This window comes from Mauremys mutica, chromosome 5 (assembly GCF_020497125.1).
Source record: "Mauremys mutica isolate MM-2020 ecotype Southern chromosome 5, ASM2049712v1, whole genome shotgun sequence".
In the NCBI taxonomy this organism is placed as follows: domain Eukaryota; kingdom Metazoa; phylum Chordata; order Testudines; family Geoemydidae; genus Mauremys; species Mauremys mutica.
Window position 1 is genome coordinate 118,001,665 of NC_059076.1, and position 13,255 is coordinate 118,014,919.

General features: G+C 41.6%; 1 protein-coding gene across 5 annotated transcripts in view; it reads left to right on the forward strand.

The window, feature by feature from the left end:
* The window catches only part of STK32B (serine/threonine kinase 32B), a 284,286-nt gene that overhangs the window by 236,047 nt on the left and 34,984 nt on the right, over positions 1 to 13,255 (forward strand). For all 5 annotated transcript variants that reach the window (XM_045017298.1, XM_045017297.1, XM_045017296.1 and 2 more), the window contains 3 exons: positions 3,092 to 3,195; positions 8,955 to 9,071; positions 11,178 to 11,303. In XM_045017298.1, the coding sequence (XP_044873233.1) occupies positions 3,092 to 3,195; positions 8,955 to 9,071; positions 11,178 to 11,303 (347 nt within the window). The remainder of the gene's footprint in view (positions 1 to 3,091; positions 3,196 to 8,954; positions 9,072 to 11,177; positions 11,304 to 13,255) is intronic.

Sequence of the window (13,255 nt, forward strand, 5' to 3'; positions counted from 1 at the left end):
AGCCTAAATGTTCATTTTCTGATCTGAAGACACTGTCACCAGCTTAAGGTGGGAAAACAGAGCACCTTTAAATAGACCTCAAAACCAAACAAACAGTTGGCGCAGTGCTGAAACTTGAAGCACATCCTGCTGATCAACCTAATTTGGGGATGAGGTGACATTGTTCACTGCAGCTCTCAGACACAACAAATAAAATAACTAACCCAGGCACTGAATTAGAAAAACCCAGCTGGAGCGGTCTGGCAGTGTTACAACCCTCTCATGCAACTCTAAACATTACATCAATAAAGCACTTTCAATGCTACCCCACAGAAATGAAAGAGGGGCCCCTCACCCCATTGCAACAGTGCAGCTATGAATTAAATAATGAGGGTCATGCTGCACCATACAACAGAGTAATATGCCTATATAGCTAGCAAGCTTTCTTCACTGACTTTCAGCTCAATAATTCTTAAATTGTCCTAAAATATGAATGAGGGACAATTATGACTCATGTGTAAGAAAAACAAGCTATTATATTCCAGTTGTATATTTCATAAAGAACTGCTCTATATGTAAATACAACTTAAGATGTGAATAATAGATTTATGGACTTTCTGAATTCATCACTTAAGGGAGTTTTAATCCAGGTCTCCAGGATGCCCCAGGAAATGATCCAAAAGTCACATACTTCTCCATAAGGAACTCCTTTTATTTAGTTAAAGCGGATTCCCTGAATGAGATAGTCAAACCCCTCGCTGCCACTCTGAACTAGTTGTGGCTAGACTAGAGGATAGATCATTTAATGCCAGATTCACATTAGTGTGCAATTGTAAGTGATGAGATGGTAATGTAGTGCATTAGTCTCAGTATCAGCCATGGAAGAACTCACCTGGTAATTGCAATCTAGCATCATGGTTCTGCTTGGCGATACCATTGTTTAGAAAATATCCAAGGAATGTTTATGACATTATAAGGAATGACATTATACTGTGAACTAATTAGAAAAGCATGACTACCTTTTCATTTCATATCTTACCTTAGTTGTCTGTGGTTTTCAAAAGATTCTACAGATCTTTAATTTAGAGGATTTTTTTCTCTTACTAAAGTTAACTAATAATATGTCTGATTTTGAAAAGATCAAAGACTTTTTTAGTGGGCAAGCTATTTCTATGGCATTTATCACTTCATAAATAGTGTATCTCAAATCAGGTCAGATTTTGTATTAGTATCTGGATTTATATTTAATTTAAAAAAACAATTAACTTAATTTCATCCTAATATAGAATTTTGGATGTATGGTACGTGAGTTTGAGATTTGTGTCTTGTATTATTTTCTAGATTGAATAAATAAAATAACCACTAAATTAACCCTCTGTGGCAATACAGTCAAAGTGACTGTCTTTGCATTTGAGTTTGTTCAACACTGAAATTGAAATCTGTTGGGGAACTTCATATTTCCCAAGATATTTAATTACATTTCAACTCCTACAAATTTGGTTGACTCTAATTTATTTTAATCACAAACCCAAACAATCCAGATTTCATATATAAATTTCAATATATGAATTTCAAATATAAAATGGATGGCCTAGAAAAATCCTAATAAACCTTTTTCCTGGAAGATAACAACATAGATGATAAAGCCTCTCCAGATTTTTAACTCTGTGTTGAAACATATGTATTGCCGTACTGGATCAGAGTCACGGTCCAACAAGTCCAATATCCAGTCTCTGACAGTGGCCAAATATCCCCTAGGAAGTTTTCATCTTAATCTTTAATTCTTAGAGATTGGTTTAAACTCTAAAGCAGGAGGTTTATATCCATTTCAATACTGGGGGAATGACTGATTCAGGGAGTTGGCAAAGAATTATAAAGCCTTTCACCTTTTGGTTACCAATTCCAATCCATCTCAAGTCAGTAGTGACCAAAAGTTGATTCTACGTAATGGGTGTCGAATGACCTATGTGAAAAGAGTCTGGTGGTCATAGTCCAGTGGTTAAAGTTACAGTTGTTTCTACCAGTTGTCTGTATTCAAAGGCCAAATTCTTTCCTGTATTAAGAAAGCACTTACTCCATTAATTTAAGTGTTGAATTTGAATACACTAGAGTTGAATTTGGCTCACAAAGTTCATTTATTAATTTTAATCTTCCAGGCATTAAGTAACAAACATATTTCATATATGGTTCCCCCACTTCAGTAATGCACTTGCCTCTGTGTATCTAGAAACATTTAATAAATAATGAATATATCTTTTCCTTGGATTCTTTTTAAAATTGAATGGCGATTTCCATGCACAATTGGGTATTTTCAAAATAACTGATATTATTTTGTCTTACTTACGCCGAGTACAGTAGGATATCTGCATTCTGAGCTAGGCATGCTACAATATATATCTTCCCAATGGCAGTTGTTATAATATAGTATATTTATGTATAGGGCAGGGGTTGGCAACCTTTCAGAAGTGGTGTGCCGAGTCTTCATTTATTCACTCAGATTTAAGGTTTCGCGTGACAATAATACATTGTAACGTTTTTAGAAGGTCTCTTTCTATAAGTCTATAATATATAACTAAACTATTGTTGTATGCAAATTAAACAAGTTTTTTAAATGTTTAAGAAGCTTCATTTAAAATTCAGTTAAAATGCAGAGCCCCCCGGATCGGTGGCCAGGACCCGGGCAGCGTGAGTGCCACTGAAAATCAGCTTGCATGCCGCTTTCGGCACACGTACCATAGGTTGCCTACCCCTGGTATAGGGTAATGTCTAGGAACTTAGAGAACTTTACTTTCAGGAAGTGTTTGAAGAGGGAGCACTATATATATGGAGGAAGGACTAAAGCCTGAATGTTGTACACTTTTGACCATCTCTCTTTTTATGTTTGAACACCAAACAGTGCAGTTGGACATGCAAAACCCCTTATTTCTAATTAAACTAGGAATTTTCATACACTCCTGAAAACAGTTCTGTGTATCTCTGAATGCAGATTGGGTGATTACTTTCACCTAACTTCACACTCGTTCCTTTGTATTCAAATGCAAATGTTATTAACAAGCTACCATTTAATTTTAAAGTACAATGCACTTCATTAGATTTGATTTATTTATTTTAGCTCCAGAAGTGTTCCAGGCCTTTATGGATGGAGGTCCAGGATATACATACCCAGTAGACTGGTGGTCACTAGGAATTACAGCATATGAATTGCTGCGGGGTTGGGTAAGAGTGTTTGGTTTTGGTTTTATTTAAAGTTTTGCCTGACAGTAGTTGAAATGTTTGCAGAGTGTCTGACTTATTTTGCTTAACTAAGTTTGGCATGAATGAGATTTGGGTTTCTAGTGCACCCTCCAACTGGGGGTAACTTCCCAGTTTTACATTTTGTTATGAAGCTTTCACCCAGCTCTAGTAATTATTTCATGGCAGTTCACCAAAAAAGGATGTAAATTACATGGTGTGTTCAAACGAAACATTAAGGGTTTCTCCTGCAGGCTTTGCTCACAGGACTACTCACATAAGTAAGGGCGGCAAGGTTGAGTCCTGGATATATGAATATACTAAATTGGAAACAATTAAATCTTTTCAATATATAAGTTAAGTATTATGGGGTTTCATTATATTTTTGCTCTCTTGAGCAATTCCTTAGAAGAGTTCATATAATATGTCATGATGTTTGGACCAACCACAGGAGAGGCTTCTCTGCCAGACCACTCATTACTTATCTAATCAAGTATGTGAATGAGCTTGATGAAAAATCTTCCTAAGCATGATTGAGTTTCACAGAAGATAATGGAAAAATTCGATTCCATTTTGGTTCCAAAGGAATAAAACCTGATAGTGTTAAATATTTATTTACCATTCCCCATGGAAGATAGCACTTTAAATAAAATTTCTGTGTGATTACTTGTGGCTTAAGTGTTTCATTTTATATTGCATTCCTTTTTGGAGGTTTGGAGGGGAAGAGGATTTTAGAACTCTTTGCTGCATGGTGGTCACCATACATGGTAGACATTCTCTAGAAAAGTCATAGTTACTATTTGTATTACTAAACAAACAACAAGAGGCCCCAACAGAGATCAGCTCCCCATCATGCCAGGCATGGTATAAACACATAGTATAAAACAATCCCTGACTTAAAGAATTCAAATTCTAATTAGAGAAGGCAGACAAGGATGGCATGTACATTTTTTAGCCCAAATGGTTACACATTGGTAAAGTCATGCGCAACTGAAAAACAGGGTAACGTAATGGGAAGTGTCAGGCAACCTTAATAAAAAGCACTGCTACCAACTCTACTTAGATTAAAAACCAATGAAATAACACCATACTACTTTAACAGTAGTCTGTTGGCAGAGGAGTTCTCAGGAAGAGAACATTGTAATGGAGTGCGCATCAGAGGATGTAGAGTTCCAGCCCTGATCACAGAGTTGCCAATTACTTTAATCATTATGTAGATTATATAGGTATCTATTTGCCAAGCTCAGCACAATCTTCCCAGAATGATTTTCTCTGATAGAGACAAAACAAGGCTGGAACAGAGGCTGAATTTCAAAACCATGTTAAAATAAAAACACCACCATCCATCTGATGACCCAGCCAGGCATTTCTGCCCTATTGAGCAGGGTTTGTTGCTTGTGGAGCAGGCTGTCATTGTGGGGACAGATTAGTCCATGGCCTTGTCTAGAGTATGGAAAAAGTGCTTGTTTTTCTAAATTGTAGCACCACTTTTACTAATCTAGACAAGGCCCAACCAGAGGAGCACAAAGCACAAGAGAAGGAGTAGTAGGGGTGAGGAAATGTACTCAACCCTACCTATGCTACTACACATTAAAAGCACACACTTCAAAACCCCCACCTGCCACTGTAGTGGCCTCCTGTGAGGAAGCAGGGCTTAATAAAGGGCTGCCAGATCAGGCAGCCAGCCCAATTCTCTTCTGTGCTCCCACAACACTCAGCTCAGCTGCAAGAGCATGTATGGCTCATTTCCATAAAAGCAAAGGAATGGTTATACTGAATCACAGCCCTGTTCTTTCTAGTCCTGTCTCTCACAATGGCTAGCACCAGATGCTTCAGAGGAAGCTGCAGGAATCCCACATTAGGCAGAAGAACCACAAAACCACCAATGAGAAAAAGAAGAGAGGACGAGGGAGGCCTAAATCTGCTGTTGTGTGACCGAATAGTTAGATCATCTCTCACTCGGGAACTGGTGATAGAATATGGGTAACCTACAAAATGGTCTGATGGAGATCAAGATAAGTTATGTAAAACAATAAATTGCTTTTTGTTTGTGCTGACTTTTTGTTCTTGTTTGCCTCTACCCTTGTTAGATAGAACTAATCTTGTGCAGGGGGGAGGGTCATAATCCTAACAGCTGTTCTTGTTGCACTGTACTGTACAATACCAGTCAGCCAAAACGGCACGTTATTGGAAGTGGGGCAATAGCTACCATAGCAGTTTGGAATTTGTACTAGCCTGTTCAGTCCATTGCTCCCTTCCAGTGTATTGCATAATCTCCCAGTGTAATCTATCCATTCACACAGCACCGCAGACACAGTTAGATAGCTAGCCAGTTAAAAGACCTGCCAAAAAAGAGAAGCTAACTTGTAAATCATTGCAAGATGTTAACCCCCCAGGAAATTAAAACTACGCATTAGGGTAGCTATGGTATAAGTCTGCCCACTCTTATCTCTCTCTTTCAGATGCCACATCAGAGCTCAGTGTCCAGGCTCCGTTACCAGAGCATGGCCTCTGTATCAAGGCAGGCTGTGTGTTGTAGACCACTCTCCAGAGGTCGGATTGGGCACACTTCCATCACATGAGTTATTGTCTGTGATGGTGGCCCACAGCCACAGTGTGGGGGGAAAACCAGTGCATGGTTGCAGCAACTCTGGTCAAGCCAGAGAGTAGCCTCTGAGGCTTATCCAAGATTTGTGATCAAGTGGACAAAGAGGCAGGTGCAGTGATGGACTCATGAATTTACTTAGTGTGTTAGACTCTCTTTCCCACTGATGCTTTCACTCTGAGAGGACATAATTTTGGGCTTCCTGGTGGCATTAATCATCCATGCACGATAAAGGGGCAGTAGCATTCTTGTTCAAGAGTGTGTGAGCTGCCATAGCAAAGGGGTATCAAGAGATGAGCCATGGTGTCACATCCCAGACCACAGGAGTGGGATTCCTCCCCTGAATACGAACAGACCTTCAAGCTGGTGCTGTGTATTGTTCCCTGTCTGAGAATGGTTAGTCTGTATCAGCAAAAACAATGAGAAGTCCTTGAGGTACCTTAGACACTAACAAAGGTATTTGGGCATAAGCTTTCGTGGGCTATAATCCACTTCATCAGATGCATGTAGTGGAAAAGACAATAGGCAGGTATAAATATACAGCACATGAAAAGATGGGAGTTGCCTTACCAAGTGGGATGCCTTACCAAGTAAGTGGTGGCTAGTGGCGTTCTGTTACTTTCTTTGTTGGGCCTGTTCTGTAGTGGGTGACTTCTGGATACTCTTCTGGCTCTGTCAATCTGTTTCTTCACTTCCCCAGGTGGATATTGTTGTTTTAAGAATACTTGATAGAGATCCTGTAGGTGTTTGTCTCTGTCTGAGGGATTGGAGAACAGAATGCCACTAGCCATCATCTACAACCCCCAACTAAAATCTTTCCAGCGCACCATCAAGGATCTACAACCTATCCTGAAGGACGATCCCTCACTCTCACAGACCTTGGGAGTCAGGCGAGTCCTCACTTACAGACAGCCTCCCAACCTGAAGTAAATACTCACTAATAACTTCACACCACACAACAAAAACATTAACCCAGGAACCAATCCCTGCAACAAACCATGTTGCCAGCTCTGTCTGCATATCTATTCAAGGGACACCATCATAGGACCTAACCACATCAGCCACACCATCAGGGGCTCATTCACTTGCACATCTACCAATGTGATATATGCCATCATGTGCCAGCAATGCCCCTCTGCCATGTACATTGACCAAACCGTGCAGTCTCTGTGCAAAAGAATAAATGGACACAAATCAGACATCAAGAATTGTAACATTCAAAAACCAGTAGAAGAGCACTTCAGTCTCCCTGGACACTCAATAATAGACTTAAAAGTGGCCATTCTTTTACAAAAAAAGTCAAAAACAGACTTCTGCGAGAAACTGCAGAACTAGAATTAATTTGCAAACTTGACACCATCAAATTAGGCCTAAATAAAGACTGGGAATGGCTGGGTCACTACAAAAAATAGTTTTCCCTCTGTTGATACTCACCCCTTCTTGTCAACTGTTGGGAATGGGCCACATCCACCCTAATTGAATTGGCCTCATTAGCACTGACCCACCCCCCCCCCCCACTTGGTAAGGCAACTCCCATCTTTTCATGTGCTGTATATTTATACCTACCTACTGTATTTTCCACTCCATGCATCTGATGAACTGGGTTATAGCCCAGAAAAGCTTATGCCCAAATACCTTTGTTAGTCTCTAAGGTACCACAAGGACTCCTCATTGTTTTTGCTGATACAGACTAACACGACTATCGCTCTGAAACCTGTCAGTTTGGAAACAGTTTCTTTCCATTGCTCTTGCCTGGTTTGATCTAGAAGGTGAAAAAAGGTTTCTACATCTATCAAAAACTTCCTATTCATTCTTGGCAGATTTAAATTCCTTTTACAGTCTAGTTGTGTCACTTCTGTAAACCCCAGGTATGCGCAAGTTAAAATATTATACCATCCTTACAGCTTATAGAGTGTAAAAAAGCAGTTTTCACAGCCTACTAAAGTTGTGTCCTCAACAGAGAGCAGAACAGGTGAGCAGAACAGGATCTAGGAGTCAGAATTCCTGCACTCTATCCCTGACTTGGCCACTGACTTTCAGTGTGCACTGTGAGGCTTAAATGAGGTTTCCAAAGTGCTTTGAGATCCTTGGGGGGAAATGCTAGATACATGCAAAACTATAATTCTCCCATTTTCCCTTTCTCATCCTCTGCATGGGGCAAATCACTAGTGACTTGATTCTCAGAGAGACTAAGCAGCCACACTTCCTATTGAAAAACATGGGTGCTGCAGGTGCCTAGAACCTCAAAAGATCAGGCCAAAATGACCATGTCTTGAAGCTCTTAGACTGTTTAAATTAACCAAAGAACATCAGCATCAGCATTTTTCACAATACCTTAAAATGTGATGGAGGTTGGAGCAATGTAATAAGTTTCAAAACCAAATTGTTTTGTAAGATTGGCAGGTGCAGAGGGAAGCATGACTGCAAACATGCCCAGTAGCTGCCTAAACAAACAAGCTTAAATTCACCTCTTACCCCCTAGGGCATGGGGAATATGGATGGCCTTGAGATTAAGGCCCTGGACTGGACTGGGATATAGAGGATCTGCTTTTATATTTTTGCTCTGACATAGATTTCTCATGTTATCTTTGGCAAGTCATTTAATCTCTTTCTCCATTGCTCAGTTGTAAAATGAAGGTGATGATTCTTCCTTTCTTTGTCTTCTCTGTTTAGATTGTAAACTTTTGGGGGCAGGGACTATCTATTACTAAGTGTAAATACAGCACCAAGCACAATGGTGCCCTGATCTCTTTTGTGGCCTCCTCTGTAATAATAAATAATAATAACAATTAATAATAAAATAACCTACACGTCACACAGATGGCTCCAGAGACAAAAATATTCATAAATCTAATTTGAACTGACCTTGAAAGCTTTCCCACTGCTATAAATATTACAAAATAAAAACTAAAAAAAAATGTAAAATTACTGTGTATTTAAATTCATTAGTACCAAAGAAATGCACACGCAATCCATATGAGAAGGGTTAACCTTTAAGATATTGTAAGTCTTGTATGTTTAGAGAAACACTGTTTTCCAGTGTAAGCAATACTGAGGTCAGGAATACAAAGATTTTGTATGCTGTGTTTATAACCTTCCTTATTGATTTTACATTAACATTATTTTAACTTTACCACAGAGGCCATACGAAATTCATTCAGCCACTCCAATTGATGAGATCCTCAACATGTTCAAGATAGAAAGAGTTCATTACTCGTCCACATGGTGCAAGGGCATGATAGCATTGCTGAAAAAGGTAAGACAGTACAAGCACTATTTGCACTCACCTCCTGCCCCAAATAAGCAAGTGGATATCATAGAAGCAAGATACAGCTCGTGCACGTATCAGGTTGTTTTAATCTCATGGATAGAGGGAAAGGTGCCTTTCTTTGGCCTTTCCTGAACAGCAGAGATGCTGCATTGTCTCCTATGAAGTTGGTTTATTATTGTTATCATACTGGTCTGAAAAAACAGTTCAATTTATCTTTTAAATTACATTTTTATAAGGAATTTGAGTGTTCCTGAAACAATCCTAGAGACCAAGGACATCTATTTTCCACAGATCCAGCAGTGGCACCTCCTGTGTTGCCCTGTTCTTCCCTCAGCCCTAGCTTGAGGGCACCATATTCTCCATTTCCATTCAGTCCCTTGCATCTCTGCTGAGATTGCCAGCAAAGTTACCTAGAACCTAGGAACTGCCTCTCTCCTTCTGCCATGCTCCCATAATTGCAGCAGCAAAGGTTCTCAGTCTGGAGCCTCCTTGCTATAAGTGACCAGAAGCCACAGGCTGGACATTCTCCATGATGTCCCATGACACTGAAACTTGCTTTCCTCCGTCAGTCCACCTGAGCCCAGATTTCTTCATCTCCAAATTACACTGCAAGGTATATCTTTGAGCAGGAATAGGGTTGCCAACTTTCTATCACACAAAACTGAACACCCTTGTCCTGCCCCCAGCCCCTTCCCTTCCCTGAGGCCCCACCCCATATCACTCCATCCCCCTCCCTCTGTCGCTTGCTTTCCCTCACCCACTAGCTCATTTTCACTTGGCTGGGGCAGGGGGTTGAGGGGTTGGGGGTGCGGGCTCTGGAGTGGGGCTGAGTCAGAGGGGCTTGGGAGGCAGGAGAGGGCTCTGGGCTGGGGGCCAGGGCCAAGGGGTTCAGAGTATGGGAGGGGGCTCTGGCCTGAGGCAGGGGGTTGGGATGTGAGAGGGGGTGAGGGCTCTGGGGTGGGCCCATGGATGAGAGGTTTGAGGTGCAGGAGTGGGCTCCTGCATGGGGCCGAGAGGTTCAGAGTATGGGAGGGGATTCTGAGCTATGGCAGGGGGTTAGGGTTTGGTCGGGGTCCGGCTTATGCTTACCTCGGGCGGCTACCCAGAAACAGCAACATGTTCCTCGGCTCCTAGGTGCAGGCATGGCCACACGGCTCTGCATATTGCCTCCGCAGCTTCCATTGACTGGGAACCCCAGCCAATGGGAGCTGCGGAGCCAGCACTCAAGGCAGGGGCAGCGCGCAGAGCCTCCCTGGCTGTCCCTCTGCCTAAGAACTGAGAGATATGTCGCCGCTTCCGGGGAGCTGTGCAGAGTCAGGTAGGGAGCCTGCCAGCCTTGCCAACTGGACTTTGAATGGACCAGTCAGCGGTGCTGACCTGAGCCGACAGGATCCCTTTTTGACCAGATGTTCTGGTTGAAAACCGGACACCTGGCAGCCCTAAGCAGGAAGCGTTTTTAAATGTACCACTGGAGCACTGGGAGATAAATTTCAGATTTACATTTGGTGGAATGAGCAGTCTGGTTTTTGTTATATGGAGCAATGAGATGGTCAATTTTCACTGTTGTCAGGGAGCTCACTGCAAAAACATATGATAATGAACTGAAAGAATACATGTAAGATAGTGCCAAATTATGATGGGAAGTTTTTTTTTTTCATCACTTGGACTCTTGTCCACTAGTAAATGGACTAGTGCTACTAACTCATTTCATATTCTATAGGTCACTGAACAGCCCTCAGATGGTAATTACATTACCTTAATGTTATATGCCATGTTATTGTAGCCATGTTGGTCTGAGGATATTGGAGAGACAAGCTGGGTGAGGTAATATCTTGTACTAGACCAATTTCTTTTGGTGAGAGAGACAAGCTTTCAAGCTACACAGAGCTCTTCTGCAGGTCTGGGAAATGTATTCAGATCATCACATAAGTTATTTTTTTTTTAAATATTGGGACTTGTAAGAAGTATGAGATGGTTCTCCAAGCTTTTCCTAATTAAAAATCCTATTATCCACATCAGTAAGATGCATTTACCCTTCTTGAAATCTTTATGGCATACAGTGTCTTAAAAAATGCATTGTTTCGATCACAGCTCCTCACTAAGGACCCTGAGTGCCGCCTTTCAAGCCTTGCAGACATTCAGAGCTCTCCGTACTTAGCTGATATCAACTGGGATGCTGTCCTGGAGAAAGCTGTGACACCAGGCTTTGTTCCGAATGTGAGTCAATAGTCTAGTTGAACTAAATTTGCAAATCCCCTATCCAATTATCACTGTCATTTTAACTGTTTACTAATAGACATTTGCATTTATTTCTCCAAGGATGTTTCAGTGTTTTCCTCCTGATGCACACACTAAATTAAATTCTGCTCTCATTTTGCTCTCATAACAGACAGCAAAATTTGCATTAGGTTATTGGACAATGGTTGGTGTGGGCCTGTGCTGTGAGGTGGCACTGAGCGTTCTCCCTCTCAGGTGCTTGGCTGGCTGGTTCTTGCTCACATGCTCTAGGTCAAACTGATCACCATATGTAGGTTCAGGAAGGAATTGTCCACCAAGTCAGATTGGCAGTGACTTTGGTTTTTTTTTCCTTCCTCTGCAGCGTGTGGATGTGGTTCACTTGCCAGGATTATCTGGATATATCTCAGTTAATCGTTTTTCTGCCTGCCATTGCAGGTACCTCAGGCAGTGGTACACCTTGGCCCCTCCTGTTCTCTGTCTGTGGCACACAATAGTTTAATCTCCTGTGGGCTGTGGATCAAAGTGAAGTTGTTGGGTTTAGTGTGTGAGTGCTGGGTGATGTCAGTGGTCTGCGATGTATAGGAGGTCTGGTGGTCCCTTCTGTGACAAAAAAATAATTAAACTTGGTTCACTTTATATTTTCTTCCAAATAAAAATGGCTCTCGGTCAGAACAGAGGATAGCCAATTTTAGGTCTCATCCCTCAAACACATATGTACTTAACTTTAAACACATGAGCAGTTTGATTGAAGTAAGGGGACTGCTCACATGCTTAATGCTACACATGTGCATAAGTTCTTGCAACATAAGGGGCTTTGCGTCTTTATAATATCCTCTGATATGAAAATATTCTATTCCTGAAGAATAGGGGGACTGGACTAGATGACCTCTTGAGGTCCCTTCCAGCCCTACCTTTCTATGATTGGTTTATTTTCTAAAAGACAATTTTCCACTTTTGAAGAGTTGGATTCTGTTTTTAAAAATGATTTACTGAATGAAGGCATGTGAGAAAATGAATAAAAAGTAAGAAATGATTTGATTTGATTAAAGCTTCTCAGGCTTCATTCCATCATAAAAGCTCTTGCAAAAATCTCCCCAAAATGATATGCTTCTCACAAATTTGGGGTTGGTTCAGGTTTTTTTCAAACCTGAAAAGCATGGGCCAGCTCCCACTAACATTAACGCTCCCACTAACTTTGAAGGGACCATGATCAAACCATATAGTACTTCAGGTACAGATGGTATTGGTTAATCAGGCAAATGAAGCTAGGTGAATTGCAGAGATTAGGTTCTTGGTCTCTTTCGGGAGAGGTGCTAGCTGTACTTCCTGGCATCTGATTCAGAGTTGTTTTTAGAAGCCACACACCTCATCCTTTCAGCAAAAGTGTACAGTGCATGGGCATTGCACAGCTTCTAGCAGTGAGCTTAGAAGAGCATAACCCTTGTAGCTGAAAGAGCACTGTCAAGCAAATTGAGAAGGGGGTGGGAGAAAAACAGCCCTTCTAACCTGTTTTAGGAAATGATGGATGACATTCACTCTAGCAACACACACACAGAGCCAGAACATTTTGACTCCATATGGGTACAGCAGAAAAGAGTTGGAAGGTGAGCTCCATCCTCACCAAACCAGGCCAGGATGCAGGACACCTTCCCTCCTACCCACAGCTTCTGCTCCAGCCTAGGGACTGGGGTAATGGCCACAGTCACTCCACACCAGTTGTGCCAGGTACTGGACCTATGGACCCTCCCCTGACCAACACCTAGATCCTCCCTGGCTCACTCTCCAAGCAGACTCCTCAGGGCCAGCACAAAAGCCATGTGTGTGACACACAAGGAGAGTACAGGCACCCCTTCCAGCCATTCAGCTGGTTCCCCTCCCTTCCCCCCCCCTCCCGATCCTCAGGCAGTCTTTGTGCAGGGTTTGCCTTGCAC